Genomic DNA, 16460 nt, shown 5'->3' on the forward strand with positions numbered 1-16460 from the left:
AACAAACAAACAACCCAATCCAAAAATGAGCAGAAGACCTAAACTAGTCATTCTCCAGTGAAGAAATATAAAAAGCCAATAGGCACATGAAAAAATGCTCAATATCACTCATTATCAGAGAAATGCAAATCAAAACTACAATGAGGTATCACCTCACACCAGTCAGAATGGCCATCATTAAAAAGTCCACGAAGGATAAATGTTGGAGAGGGTGTGGAGAAAAGGGAACCCTCCTACACTACTGGTGGGAATGTAGTTTGGTACAGCCATTATGGAAAACAGCATGGAGATTCCTCAAAAAAAAAAAAAAAAAAATAGACTTACCTATATGATCCAGCAATCCCACTCCTGGGCATACATCCAGAGGGAACTCTAATTTGAAAAGATACATGTACCCCAATGTTCATAGCAGCACAATACATAATACCCAAGATGTGGAGGCAACCTAAATGTCCATCGACACATGACTGGATAAAGAAGTTGTGGTATACTTATACAATGGAATACTACTCTGTCATAAAAAAAGAATAAAATAATGCCTTTTGCAGCAACATGGATGGACCTGGAGAGTGAAGCAAGCCAGAAAGAGAAAGAAAAATACCATATGATATCACTTATATGTGTAATATTAAAAAAAAAAAACACACACACACAAATGATCTTACTTACAAAACAGAAACACACTCACATAGAAAACAAACTTATGGTTACCGAAGGGGAGGAGGGTGGGAAGGAATAAATCAAGAGTTTGAGATTTGCAAATATTAACTACTATATATAAAAATAGATAAGAAACCAAATTTCTTCTGTATATCACAGGGAACTATATTCAGTATCTTGCAGTAACCTATAATGGAAAAGACTATGAACCAGAAACCGATACAACATTGTAAACTGAGTATAATTCAATTAAAAAAAAAAAATATATATATATATATATCTATATGTATCTGTTCTAGTTCCTAGCTGTCTAGCTTATTATGTTTTTGCTTTGACGGCACAGGAAAACTAGGAACAAATATTTGAAGGGGAGAATGATTTGCCATTTTCACAAGTCATTCATTTCACAGTAATGCTTTTTAAATATCAGACCAGATAAAAACATTTTTATTCTTTACTGTAACTTACCACTCAGTGTTTATAGCCATTTTGAAACTAAAACTGAACCCCTTTCCCCTCAACAAGAAAAATTTCCAATGACTAAAGAGACAGGAACTTATGATGTAATCACAAAACCATACTTTTGCACAGATTAGTAAAGCCAAAGCAAGTCAGCATCAGTTAAATCACTGAAAATTAAATTAGAACCTTAAGAAGTGAAATTATAGAAATAAGTTTTTTAATTTTCTGAAGTAAAAAAGCTGTTAACAAGACTTAGTTGATATTGAGTTACTTCATACAGAATTTTGTTTCTTGAAAATACTCAAACACGCTTGCACTCCATTGTTTAGAAACAGACTAGAAGATGCCTGCGTTTAACAAGTTCAGTGAAGCACATTCTACCACCTCCATGTTTTTCATGTTACTGGAAACATCGAGTTGTTTTATATGTCCATTTAACCTATCACTTAGAGGAAAATAATACAACTGCAACAACTGGTTCTCTCATCTCTAGTTCTGTTTCCACAAATACATATCTATCACTTTTCACATTGAGAAAGCAAAAAAAATAATACACAAACCAAACAGCTAACCTGAAATCATTTATACCCTTTACCAAGATAAACGATTAAGTGTAGGAGAGCAACATAACAAGAATAGTGATTTTTTTAAACTATTTAACTAACTCTGGCTCAAAGATAATAAATAATAGCAATGCAGAATCCATGAGTGTATCTAATTTCCATTTCACGTTTTCCCTATTCTATAAGGAAAGAAAATAGGTTTAATGCGTAAGAGGAAGAACAGTGAAACATTATTACTAAAAAGGAATTTTGCTGTCATCACTGCTCAAGAAGTATCCATTGTAACCTTTCAGCAAATAGTTGCTGTCCATGCTCCAAAATGTGAGATTAGATGATTCTAAGTAAACACAGGGGAAAAACTACATTCTCCCTCATTCATATTGCTCTCCCAGCCCCAGAAATTCAGATTACATGCACTGTGCAGACCACTTCTATCTATTCTAACAACTTAATGTAAATGAAAACCAACATTCACTTTTAAGTGACAATCATAACACCGTTTTTGAAACTAAAAACAGGATTCTCTTTATATAAGAGAATCAGCTAAATAGCAAATTCTTGTATCTGGACTATTTACCATCATCAAGTATAACTTGAAGCTCTCAAATTATTTTGAGCAAAGAAAGGCAGTTAGTCCACTGCAGTCATTTCCTCATCCGTGTCACTTGATTCATCTTTTAGTTCCAATTCCCCTAAATCTCCGTCTACAGCTGTGACGGTTTTCTTCTTGCACTTCTTCGGCACTGCATCATTAGCACAAATTTTTCTCATTTTAATGTTTGGCAGTTTCTTCAGATCCAAATCCCACTCCCTAGACAGAAGAGAGAATGCAGACAGTTGGTGTGGGGTGAGCTGGAGAAGCAGTAAAGTCAATATGCAAAACTCTGAAAGTAGCAGAAAGCTTACAATTTACAGCAGTTTCAAATGCCCTAGGAAGAAACAATACAAATGCACTAGGGAAAAAAAAAAAAACCAGTGTCCCAAGAACTGAGGTTTGCTTTTTCCATACTTACTGCAATTCTTATTAACCAACAATAGCAATTAACTGTACAGAGAATTCCACATATTCAAAATTTCCAAAGCAACACAGGAAAACATTAGGCAGAAGTTTCACTTTTTATCCTCCCTAACCTGAACACTTCTCTCCATCAGGACACATGGTACCAGGAAATCTCAGAAGTAGGAACTATATCATCCTGGAAAATCTCCAAAATGCATAGTCAGAAAGGTTTTTCTTCTCACACACAGTGGTAAGTCACAAGTTTCAGTAATAAAACAATTTTTATGGTTCTAATAGAAAACTTTCCATTTTTCAACTTCACCGTTTCTGTGACAATCCTATGTTTAATTACTTCAGGAGCAATGTGAAGACTGTTCTGAGAACTGAACTCTAACCAGTGATACCAACAGTTTATGCTAATTTCTTCTCCTTTCTGGCTTTCTTTGGGGGAGGCAGAACACACACAGTTTTAGGAACAAAGAGAACATCTATACGTCTGATTAATTAACGTTGCAGGCAAAAAAAAAAAATTAAGGTATAAAGAGAATCTCAAGCTCCATGCACTTACATTGTAAATGTATAGCTAAGCTAAAAAGTGAACTATTTCTTAAATATGATCAATAAATCCTATTAGAGCTAATATTTTATGAAACCTAAATATTTTCTATGAATTCAGAAGTATAAAAATACACTGAGCTTAAGGATTTCAAATAATATGGACTTAAATTTATCTAATTTCAATTAAATTTGCAGACCAATCAACATGGTCTAGCTAAGACCAAAATGATTAATAAAAATTATTTTCTGAAAACAAAGTACCCATGTTTGAAAACTTAAAAAATTGAAATCCTACTCACTGCCCTCTCTGGTCACAAAGGCACTATTAGAGACCACCAGGCCAACTGGTTCTTTAGGATTTAACCACCTCCCTGGCACCCCTTCCCACTGACCATCTTCTCCAGAAAAGGGTGCTGCAGCCTGGGGATAGGACTCTGAGCCATCAAATCTGCTGCTAATAGTTTGTTTTAAAAGAAAAGTGAGAACAAGTTCTTTTAAGTATTGTATTAAAGAATTTTAAAATATTCTGAGTAATAAAACCAGCAGGTCACTGTCATTTCAGTGTATATCAGGCGTTTCCAACAAACACAACTTAAGAAAATTCTTCCTTTGATGAAAAAGAAAAGGTTAAAAAGAATCCCCTGATTTTCTTTTGCCTCTAATGTCTAGATTCAAAAGGGAAGAAAGGTTATGTCTCATGTATCTTACGTGCAGCTTCCAAGAACAATAAAGGCAACAGACTCACCTAAAAGTTTTCAGGTTACTTGCATTTAAAATGTCTGGAATCTCTGGGAAAGAAAATCATGTATATCTGTTAGGCAATGTTTTCTACGACAACATTTTATAGTCTCCTCATTTATTATCTCAGAAACAACAAACAGTCACTGACAAACAGTAAGAGCATCTGAGGCAAAACAGAATCTCCAAGCACGACTATAACGCTGTGTGAGAAGTTTTACAGGTATAAGTGACTCAGTTTAAGAAGGCGCATCAAAAAGAATACTATTAAATAATGCATTCCAGCACAGAATCAATAAAATAAAACAAACCTATCAACAAAATAAACCCTGTCCTAATTTTAAACCACAAAGGTACCTGGCAGATTCTAACTATCAATTCCCTAAAACAATATGCTAGGTGGTTTTATATATTTCCTTGGTGAAAAGTACAATTTTTTTTTGAACATATACTTCACTTTGGCAAGGTAGAGGATGTAAGGATTATTTAATGTAAAAAATATTTAAAAAGGAAAAAAGAAATTTAAATAAACTGTAATCAATAGATGCTCAATAAAGTTCAATAAAAGTGAAACCCATGTTTAATAAAAACAACGTGTGTGACAGTTCCTTACCATGATCAGAAAGTTAATAATAAAGCAGTACGTGGGTCACCCTTGTTGATGGAACATGAGACATGTGTAACAGAAAATGGAAACTGCTGCAAAAATTCGGGTCAGTGCAATAAAATATTAAATAAAACCTAGTATCAATTAATGAAAAAGATAAAATTAAAAAGTCTGACACAACTGTAATGCCTGACTTTTGCAACAACTTCAGAAAATAAAGAGTATGGGGGCCAGGTGTTTAAAAGGTGTAAACAAAGCACAAATTTAAAAAAAAAAAAAAAATCCTAATAAAATGAGTCAAAAATAGTTACACCACCAAGAGGCAGGAGAGGGAGATGTTAGTGGCTAGTCTTCTCTGAACCTTATCAACAGGAAGGTGGGGACAATCTGTCCACGTTTGCAGACACCCATGAACTTGGCATTCACAAAGCTCTGTTCCTTCCCCATACACGTTCCTGGACTCTGGAGCAGCACTGTGGCCTAAGTGGATGGACACCAGGTCTGAGTCTCAGGACTGGCTCACTCCCCACTGAGCAGTGTCTGACCTTGGATGTGCTTTGTCATCTACTGTTAATTAAACTGGAGGCTGCCTGGTGAACGGACTGAGCACAGCGACCAGCTGGGAGGCTGTTAGGAAGGCAGGGCTGAGATGACAGTGGCCTGAGCTTGGCGGGGTGGGGGCAGTGAAGAAAGCCATCAGACTCCAAGCACGTTTCCCTGACAGCTGGGTGTGGAACATGAGACGATCCCCAGGGTTTCTGACAGGAGCAACTGGGTGTGTGGTGACGTCACTGCCTGAAATGCAGATCTTGTAGGAGGACCTGGTTTTAGGAGAAAAGCTGGATTTTGCTTTGGGACATGTCAAGTCTGAGATAAGACATTCAAGCAGAGATCTGGAGAAACCCAAGTTTGATAATGCAAGTCTGGAGTTCTAGGGACAAGTTAGGATGGTCAATATAAATCTGGAAGTTATGAGCATTTAGATGGTATACAAAGCCACAGGATTGAATGAGGTCAGCTCAGAAATTGGTGTAAACAGAAAAAAGGAGAGGCCCAAGGACAGGGACGTGGGTCAATGTTTAGTTTGCGAGGAAATGAGGATTCCACTGGGGAACCTGAAGCCACGGCCAGTGAACCAGGAGGAAAACCAGGACAGGTCAGGGTCTTGCACCCCGAATAAAGTGTGTGACGAGAGAATGAAGTGCTCATGTGTATCAAATGCTACAGGAAAGCGGACTGAGTGAGAGTCGGCGCCCAGCACGGCCACTGCTTGTCTCAGCATCTAACAGGTCGCCGGTGACAGAGGGCTTCAGTTGAGCCGTGGCTATGAAAGCCTAATTCAAGGGGTTCCAAAGAAAACGGACAATGAGGAACGGAGAGTACACGCAGAGACAAAGTCCACACTCTTGGAAGGGAAGGACGTAGGCGAAGAGGACACGGGGCTGGCGGGAGCTCCCCCCAACCTCCTGTATCGGGTTCTGTGTCAGGCCCTTGGTAAACAAAGTCTCATTTGACTTTGAAACAACCTGGGGAGGAAGTGCACTATTTCTATTATCTGCAGGGTAACGGCCCTGTTACACAGTTAAGCCGTCGCAGTTTCAGTGCAGATGTACCTATTCTGTTGTTTTTCCAGTTAAGAAACTCACTTCCTAGGAAAGACGAAGCAGAACCGCCACCTCCTCGGGGGCTTCCAGTGCTACTGTGGTGGGAGGACGGCCCGGGGAGCCGCTCTAAGACAGCCAGCTCCCGACACAGCCACCAGCTAAACCACCAGACAAGAACCCAGGCTGCCCCACCCAGGAAGTGCCCCTGAGAGAAAGCCGCGGCTCACCCAGACCAACCGAGTGACCTGTTCTCCCATCTGACGCCTTTATCAAGAATGAACCTGTGAGGCCCTAGGCACCTCACCTGTCACCCTAAAAAAGGCTGGACCCCAGGTGCCCGTTCCCTCCCTCTCCACCAGAGACCCCGCTGCATGGCGCTCGGGCGTGCCCTGAGCCCTCCAGGACCTGTACGTATGAAATCTTGTTTTTTCCAAGGTTCCCTGATGGCTGCTGCTGAGGTACACCCCGCGATCCTAAGAACCAGCAGGGTGGGCCCAGCCACAACCCCGGCTGCCCCGGCCTGTCCAGCCTGCAGCACCGCTGTCCAGCAGCTGGGCCGACACGACAGTCATCCCCAGGATACTTCCTGTAGGGCCCTACGCTTTACTGCTGTTACTATTAAAATTTAAAAACCTAGTTTTGCTACTAAACATCTCACTGACTATACTCCCCAAGCAAATCCACTTAAGAGGAATGCCTACGGGGACCAGGCAGGGGATGAGAATGAAGGAAGGTTTGAGACCACGGCAAACGTGAGGCCACAGGCTCAAGTCTAAAAAGGGGGCTGCAACTCTGCTCCAGCAGAGATGCTATCAGACCATCCGATGTTTTCAGAGAAGCCAAAAATCAAACTTTTCACGTGAAAGCAGCAGGTTTTTTTATACGGACAACCAATAAGCCCATCAAACACCACTTGAAGGCCATGTGCAGCTTCTGGGTCGTCACCTGTGTGTGGCTTTGCAAGCCCTTGTCTACAAGCGCCCCCTCCTCTCCTACTAGGCGCTTTTCTTCAGACAGTGTCGCTAAGCTATTAGCATACTTGTCTTTAGGAACTGTAAGAAATGCTACAATGCTAAGAAAGAAAATTTGGTTTCTACAGTGTCTCAAGAATGGCACCAACAAGTACAGCTCATCACCACAGGAATGACAAGGACGACAGGACACAGCACCTACTCCAAAGAAACTTCAACGTGGCCGGAGACGGGCACGTAGTAACTCTACAACAAAGCAAATTAGGTATGCGCCCGGAAAGAGGGGGACCTGCACTGCCACAGCAGAGACGATGCCACTGTCAGAATCGACAGGTTTGGGAATGTGCAGGGGAAAAAGTGAATTCAAAAATTATTCCAAATACTCAAAATGAAAGGAAATCAAAGCAAGAAAGCCAAACCCAACTAAAGAGTCAGTAAAGCTAAATTTTGAAATGGATTCCAAATGTGACGCGGAAGAAGAGCAGGCCCCGCGAACACACCGAAGCCGTATCCCTCGTACTGCTGCCGCTCCCGCGCCACCGTCTGCCTGATGACCGTCTCCCGGGAGCAGTGCCGCCTGCCCTGCCGGTCCTTGATGCTGTTCTGCAACTCAATCTGCTCCAGCTCACTGCTGAATCGATTTAAATACCTGAAATACAAGAAAACGGTTTGCGTCACAAGTGTAAGGCTTACATTACCTCATTTAAACATAATCCCCAGCCTTCGCCTGGCCTTTAAGTTGTTATATTCTTGAATTCCTCAAGTTCTCAGACCTTCCCTTGGTAACTCAACCGTTTTCAAAATTTCTGTGACCAAATCAAAGCCTGCCATTAAAGTATGCTCATACTCAACCACTTCCTGGATGTCCCAAAGAGGCTTACTGCATGACACCTGAACCTGCCCTCAGCCCTGCCCCCACACGGCCCCTCCAAACCTGCCCCATCCCTTTGCCCCCACCTCATCACGGGAAGCAGTGTGACCACTCATCTGGTGGCCAAGTGAGGAATGCCACTGTCCCCACTGACTCCTCTCTCTCCCTTTTATGCCACATCTAAGTCTTCATTACAGATTGAGATGTCAACCTCCTTAAAATCTCTGTCATCTTTCATTTCTCTTGACCACACTGCCAGTAATATCACCTCTTGCCTGGACTGCTCCATCAGCCTCTCAGCAGTCTCCTGGCCAAAGCCTGTCCCTCACCCATTCTCCTCGTTCTCACTACGGTGATCTTCCTAAAGCTGAAATGCGATCATCTCAGGTGCTTGCTGCACAAGTGTCCTACAGCTCCCAGTGTGGTTGGGCACAGTCCAAACTCCTACACTGGTATCCGAGATCTGTCAGCAGCTGGTTTATCCCACCTGTCGCAATCCCCTCCTTGAACCCACTGCTTCAGTCCTTAAACGTCTGGCAGAGCCCTAGATATGCTGCCCTCACCCCTGGGCCTTTCCCGTCTTGTTCTCTCTGCCCAGAGCTCTTCACGCTGCCTCAGCGCAGTCTGCTCACCCCCATCTTCAGATGTCAGTTTGGATGACATTTCTCCAAGAAGCCACGAAACTGGGTGAACTACCACTGTGAGGCCCAGAGAGGTTACAACCCTACTAAAATGGTGAGGCCAGTATATGGATCCAAAGTCTTTTGATAATAAAGCCCATCTGCTCATCTGTGAATCCAGAACAGAACTCTGCCTCTTCCAGAACCAAGCTGGGGGGTGCCTCTTACTGACCCTTTGCTCATAACATGCCCAGTGTTTACCTTTCAATTAATTCACAAGCATCTCTCTTTGAATATCCTACTTTTTTGGGATCAAGATGACTCTGAAACCACTGAAGTTTTTCACCTATAACAACAAGAACCAAGACAGTTTAACACCACAAGTCATCAACTTAAGCAGAGGTATTCATTATAATTTTCAACATCAATGTGATTAAAACAGTATCAAAATTTATTTCAATATTAAATATAAGGTTTTGTGACGGTTTAATTTCTGACCGACTGGTTTAAAGGCTCAAAGCTAATAAACCAGTCGGTCAGAAATTAAACCATCACGTTTTAAATTTGGGGAAGAGACAAAGGTGGGAGGGATGCTTTTCTGTACATACTTCTTATCCGAGGATAGAAAAAAGTTTAGAAGAATACTTTCATAGTACGTGAAGTTCTAAGTATTTATAAAGCAAAGGACAGAACTTGTCTAAAAGAGTTAGGAGTCTGATTAGATTAACAAAGAGGACGGTACCTGCAGAACATTTAACAAGCGGCAGGCACTCTGTCAAGAGGTTTGCAGTCCTATGAGGATTAATACTGTTATCCCCATTTACAAATGAGAAAGGGTGAGTAACCTGCTCAGGGCCTCAAAGTTAGTAAATAAACACTCAGCATACAAGGCCTGCCATCTGCCAGGTACTGCAGAGTGACTGACGCTCATTATCAAAGAGCTAACGGGCCTCATCCCGGCGAGTAAACCTGCCATCGGGGTGTCACTTTCGGCTAGATCCCTCGATAATCACAGATTGAGAACTGGCCCTACCCGGGATGGCTGAGAACCCATCTAGAAATACAGTTCTATCGCCTGATAAAGCACTAGTTAGGGGTTCAAATACCTTTTATTTTAGTAATAAAGCCTAGCAGCCACTCTTTCAAAACCTCTGATCTGTCACTACAAACTGACCAATAATAAATCTGACCCCAAGAAGATTGTGACACTGAGATACAGACTGAGGATATATACATTCACATCATTAAATATAAATTGCTGTTTCCAAAATCCTTCATAATTCTAATGGTTAGGGAGCTAGAATTAAACCTGAGAAAGAGAGAGATGGATGGATGAAGACAGGCAGGCAGGTACTGAACAGTTCCTAAAAACTGAGCTCTAGGCATTATTAACACTGTTCTAAGAATTTAATGACTGATTTTACTTTATTTCAATCAAGTCTGGTAAAGAAAATTCACTTAGATAAAAATAGCATTTCACTAAGAAAGTCGAAAATATGAACAGGGAAGAACTTCACTATGCTCAGGCCCAAGTGTCAAATAAATAAATCCACTTACCAATAAGGCTGAGACGCAACGCCTTGTCATTCTTCAACCTTAGGAGAAAAAGTACTTATGTGTTAGAAATCTTCCAAAGCAAGTTTCAAAAATCTGTCGAAAACAATAAAAAGAAAAACTGCCCGAAGAACCTAAATTCAAAAATCATTCTTTTATGCATGTGAAATTAATTTTTTTAATGAAGAAACACTGAACACCATGTGTTTCTTTTAAACACTGGAACAAAATATTAGAAAAAATTTTTTCACTCTGTAGTGACCAAAGGACACCTATAGAACAAGTCAGTTTGAAAGCACAAAGGAAAGCTTGATTGGATTTCATAATATGCAGAATGCTCGTAACAAAAGAGCAATGAGTGCCTTCGAGAAGATTAAGGGCTACCACCAAGATCAAAATTCATCACTGTCATCTTCTAAACTTCAACAAGGACAAAACAGAACGTTTACTTTTCATAAATTTGGTAAGAATTATGACCAAAGAAAAAGAAGTCATTTATTCTAAAATAATAAAGGGTCTAGGGAACCACAGAGAGACAGCAGGAGGGGAGTGCTCACGATATAATTGGGCCCTATAACCCCCCAGCTGGGCGACCCACAACCTGAAGTCACAGAGGCACTCCCATAGGAGTGAGAGCTCTGAGCCCCATGTCAGGCTCCCCAGCTGGGGTTCTGGCACTGGGAGAACATCCCAAGACATCTGGTTTTGAAGCTCAGTGGGGCTTAACTCCAGCAGCCCCACGGGTCTGGGGGAAACGGAGACTTCAGTGTCTTGGGAAGCAAACATAGAATCTCACATGCACAGGTCCAAGGGCGGAGGCAGTGATTTCATAGGAACCAGGGCCAGATCTGCCTGCTGGTTTTGGAGGGTCTCCTGGGGACGTGGGGGATGGCTGCAGCTCACTCAAGAGACATAAACTCTGGTGGCAGACATTCCCGGAGTGTTCATCTACATGGGTTTTCCAGGAGGCTGGTGTCTTGGCTGGATCATTAGGGTGGGAACACGGCCCCACCCATCAGCAGACTTCCTGAGTCACAAAGGTCTCTAGGCAGGGCCCTATCCACCAGATGTCCAGGCAGAGCTTCACCCAGCAGTGGGCAGGCGCCTGTGGAAGGAATCCACAAACACAGGCCAGACTCTACACTGGGACTGGCGGGACCTTGGCCCTTGGGTGACAAGAGAGGAGTGTACTGCTGAGACGCATACGGCATTTCCCACAGAGGGCCACTTGCCCAAGGTTTAGAAACATAAATGATCTACCTAAAAATACAAACAGAAATTTAAACATGAGGCAGCAAAGGAACATATGCCAGGCAACGGCACAAGATACAATCCCAGAAAAAGAAATTTTAAGTGATGAGGAGACAGGCAATTTATCCAAGAAAGAGTTTAGAATTATGATGATGATGTTCAGAGAACTCGGGAGGAGTATAGATGCACAAAGCAAAGTTTTTAGCAAAAAGTTAGAAAACAGAGCTGAAGAACACAATCACTGAAATGAATAACACACCAGAAGGAACCAAGAACAGACTCAATGAGGCAGAAGAACGGATCAGTGAGCTGGAGGACAGATGAGTGGAAATCACTACCGCAGAAAAGAAAAAAGAAAAAAGAATGAAAAGGAATGAGCATAGTTTAAGAGACCTCTGGGACAACAATGAAGCACACTAATATTCGAGTTACAGGGGTCCCAGAAAGCAAAGAGAGAGAGAAAGAACCTGAGAAAATATTTGAAGAGATAAGTGCTAAAAACTTCCCCAACTTGGGAAAGGAAACAGTCACCCAAGTCCAGGAAGTGCAGAGAGTTCCACAGGATCAACCCAAAGAGGAACACTCCAAGACATGTAGTCATCAAATTAAGAAAAATTAAGGATGAGGAGAAAATACTAAAATCAGCAAGAGAAAAGCAACAAATAACATACAAGGGAACTCCCATAAGGTTATCAGCTAATTTTTCAGCAGAAACTCTACAGGCCAGAAGGGAGTGGCATGATATATTTAAAGTGATGAAAGGGAAAAACTTACAACCAAGAATACTCTATCCAGCAAGGCTCTCATTCAGATGATGGAGAAATCAAATGCTTCACAGATAAACAAAAGCTGAAAGAATTCAGCACCACCAAACCAGCTTTACAACAAATGTTAAAGGACCTTCTCTAGTCATCAAGCCATAAGACAAGACAACAAAAAGAAGAAAGAGAGAAAAAAACAAAAACAAAAAATGACCTACAATAGATGGCTTTGGCTGTTCGAGGTCTTCTGTGCTTCCTATTTGGAATTGTTTGTTCTAGCTCTGTGAGGAATGTCATGAGTATTTTGACAGGGGTTGCACTGGATCTGTGGATTGCTTTGGGTAATGTGGCTGTTTTGATAGTGTTGATTCTTCCAATCCAAGAGCACAAGATATCTTTTCATTTCTTTGTGTCATTTTGGTTTTTGGTTTTCAGAGTATAGGTAACCTCCTTGATTAAGTTTATTTCTAGGTATTTTGGGGCTTTTTTGACACAATGGAAAGGTTTATGCCAGTTATAAAACTCTGGTTTTTGAAGTGAAAAAAAAAGTGAATGAAGGGCCACAAATAGCAAAATATCCTTCTTTCTTATGGGCAAGTTGTATTCCAATGTTGCATCTTCTTTATTCATCTGTTGATGTGCCCTTGGGATGCTTGCATGTCTTGGCAATTATAAATAATGTTGCTGTTAATAGCAGGGTGTATGTATCTTTTTGAATTAATTCTTATGTTGTGGTTGGCTTTATTCCTTTGATAACCATATTAAGTTTAAAAAGCTAAAGCTCTAAACAATCTTAGAAACAATGAACAGTACATACATGTAAATTTAAAAAAAGTGCAGTAAAAAAAAAAGAGAAAAGAAAAATACCATATGATATCGCTTATATGTGGAATCTAAAAAAAGGGCACAAATGAACTTATCTACAAAACAGAAACAGATTCACAGACATAGAAAACAGACTCATGGTTACCAGGGGGCAGAGGGGTTGGGAAGGGATAAATTGGGAATTTGAAAACTGTACCTCTTGGGGAGTGGTGGAAATGTTAGGTATCTTAATTGTGGTAGTGGCTTCATAGCTGAATATATCTATCAAAATTTATCAAATTGCACATCTGAAATATGTGTAGTTTACTATACAGAAATTACACCACGGTCGAGTTGTTTAAAAAGAAACGGTCTAGGTGATATACGCTTCCTACTGTTGCTATTCTAAATTCTAACTCATTCAGGAAAGACCTCTGAATGGCCAGTTTTTGCAACACTTTGTTAGCCACAGCAATGAAGAAAAAACCCACTGTCCCTGCCCTAACAAAGCAGACCAGATTTACTCTCCCACTTTAAACAACTAGAAAACTGAAGAAATAAAATAAAGCCTTTTTTATAAAAATTTTTTAAGCACAAGAAGGGGATAACATATTCACAAGACTAATAACTAACTAAAGACTTGCATTAAGAATATACCAATAGTTCTTACTACTTAACAACAGAAAACCAATTCAAAACCAAAAAAAGATTTTAACAGATTTTTCATCAAAGACATAAAGTGACCAATAAGCACATGAAAATTTATTTAATATCACTAGTCATCAAGAAGTACAAATTAAAACCACCAATGACATACTACCGTACACCTACCAGATTGGCTAAAATCTATTTTAAAACTGATAATACAACATGTTTAAGAGGATACAGAGTGAATGTAACTCTTATACATTAGTGGTGAAAAGATAAAATGATACTGCCACTTCAGATAAGGCAATTTCTTATATACTAAAAATTACACCTACCACATGACCTCATTCTCTTAAACAATTTCTTAAAAATTCAATTTCTTATATACTTAAACATGTATCTACTGTATGAACCAGCAATTCCAGTTCTAAGAACTGAAAAAAAAAATGGAAACCTACGTACACAAAACCCCCGCATGTGAATGCTCTGGTAGCTTTATCTGCATGTAACAGCAGGGGTTGATCATTCCTGCTTAAATGGCAGGACAGTAACATGCTAGGCTTTGAGGGCCACGTGGTTGGTCCATCCCAACTACTCATCTCTGCCTTTGTGGTCTCAAAGCAGCTGCGAACAACATGAAACGAATGGGCATAGCTGCTTTCCAGTGAGGCAAACTGTTTTTATAAAAGCAAGTGGGTAGGCACTTAACCCAACAGAGCAGATCTGGAAAAGAGCCACAAACTATAAACACTCCAAATAACCATCAACCTGTAAGTGGATAAACACACTGCACAGCCATACAACGTAATACTACTCAGTAATAATGGAGAAGGACAACTAAAATATGCAATAACATGGATAAACTTCACAAATACTATGCAAACAGAAAAAAGCTAGCATAAAAAACTGCCTACAGCATGACTGCATTTATATGAAACATTAGAAAGACAAATCTCATCCATCAAGATACAGAGCAAATCTACAGAAACAATAAAAAGATCATGGTTTCCAGGGGTTTGGGGAGAGGGAGGGAGGGATGAATAGACCGAGCACAGGGGCTTTTAGGGCAATGAAATTATTCTGTATGATACTATAGTGGTGGCTACATGTCATTATGCGTTTGTCAAAGCTCATAGAATGTACAACATCAAGAGTGAGCCCTAATGTGAACTATGGACTTTGGTTGAGAACAATGTGTCGCTGTTGGTTCATCGATTGTACCAAATATGCCTCACCAATGTGGGATGCTGAAGGTAGGGGAGGATGTATGTGTGGGTGGGGAGGGCTATGTGCAAACTCTGTTTTCTGCACAATTCTGCTGTAAACCCTAAACTGCTCTAAAAATTAAGTCTATTAAAAAAAAAAAAAAACAGATACAGAGCAAATCAACGGGTGTCTAAGGCTAGGGGTGGAGGGTGGAGAACTGACTGGGAAGATCTTTAGAAGGATGAAAACGCACTCTACGTCTGCTGATCACGGTGGCTGCACTATGTATTACCAAAACTCAAACTCTGTACGCTTGTAATATGTCTATTTTGTCATATATTATTTATACCTCAAAGTTGATTTAAAAAAAAAAGAAAGAACACTTCATAACCAGGTAGAAAAAGGCTTTGAGGAGAATTCATTCCTTTTGAATCAGCCTGGAAGGAAGAGTCCACTTACAAGTCAAGTTTGCCATTGTTCTGAATGAACTCAACGGCACCTAAATTACAGTGGTGTCAGCTGAGATGAAGAGAAGAGAGATTTGAGATTAATCCTCAAAAACAGTTGTTTCCTAGTTGTTACCCATTATGCTTAGTTTCTGTGTTAATTTTCCATATTAAGTCATTTTCACTGGTATCTAGAGTTCTTTGCTACATACCTAGCAGGACAGAATAGGACAGTACGCAGCCACAAAATGTTGCTATGCTGAGAAGTCATAAAATAAAGCTAAAATCATGATACAGAATAACTACTTGCCTGTAAACTGCCCATCAATTGAAATGCACTAGTCTTCAAACTGTACCAGTTTCTTTCAACAGGAACAGAAGCAGTATTTCATATAATCCTGAATCAGCATGTTCAAACGCTAAAGATGAAGAACGCCTGACTCTTTTCCACGCTGCTCTGCGCCCCTGCCGTGTCTTTAGGTCATTAGAGTCCATCTCTGAGGGTCAACCTGATGAATCCAGAAGTTCGAGTCTGTGCCCTCTTCCTCCGGTCAAAGGCACTGCCCCTAGCAAATACCCTCCCCGATCTTCCCCTAAAAACGAAACTTAGGAACTGGCACAAAGAGTCCCGGGTTCTGTGTTAATGTGCAGAGACCAGATACTCCAGCCCACCTGGGTACTCTTCCTCCTTAGGCAGGCAGGCACCACGAGGAGGTGGTAATACCTAAGACGGCCCCCAGTGCTGCTGCTTACTGCTTTGACAGTCATGGCCCTGTCTTCCCTGAGTGTGGCTGGACCTAGTGACTCACCTCTAACGAGTGAGACGGTGCAACAGCGATGCATGTCATTTGGAAATTATGTTACAAACACTGTCTTCCATCCTGGTCACCCCCGCTCTCTCTGTCTCAGAGCCTTTGCTCTGGGGGAGTCACACTGCCATGCTGTAAGCAGCCCTATGAAGAGGCTCACGTGGCAAGGAACTGACATCTCCAGCCAATGGCCAGCCAAGACTGAGGTCTATCCATTGCTGTATGAATAGCCTGTCAGCAAAACCTTTTCCTATCAAGCTCTGAGATGAATGCAGCCCCAGCCAACACCTTGATTGTAACCTTGCAGGACACCGAGCCAATGCACCT

The 16460-nt window shown here is 40.9% G+C and overlaps 1 protein-coding gene across 1 annotated transcript in view; it reads right to left on the reverse strand.

Moving 5' to 3' along the window:
* Positions 1 to 1086: 1086 nt before the first annotated feature.
* Positions 1087 to 16460, reverse strand: part of TMA16 (translation machinery associated 16 homolog) — a 30860-nt gene continuing 15486 nt past the window's right edge. Inside the window, exons 3-7 of the mRNA XM_032465653.1 lie at positions 10212 to 10249; positions 8916 to 9000; positions 7664 to 7812; positions 3989 to 4031; positions 1087 to 2496 (exon numbers count right to left, since the gene is read on the reverse strand). Of these exons, the coding sequence (XP_032321544.1) occupies positions 2316 to 2496; positions 3989 to 4031; positions 7664 to 7812; positions 8916 to 9000; positions 10212 to 10249 (496 nt within the window). The 3' untranslated portion in view covers positions 1087 to 2315. The remainder of the gene's footprint in view (positions 2497 to 3988; positions 4032 to 7663; positions 7813 to 8915; positions 9001 to 10211; positions 10250 to 16460) is intronic.

Source organism: Camelus ferus, chromosome 2 (genome assembly GCF_009834535.1).
Source record: "Camelus ferus isolate YT-003-E chromosome 2, BCGSAC_Cfer_1.0, whole genome shotgun sequence".
Lineage (NCBI taxonomy): Eukaryota > Metazoa > Chordata > Mammalia > Artiodactyla > Camelidae > Camelus > Camelus ferus.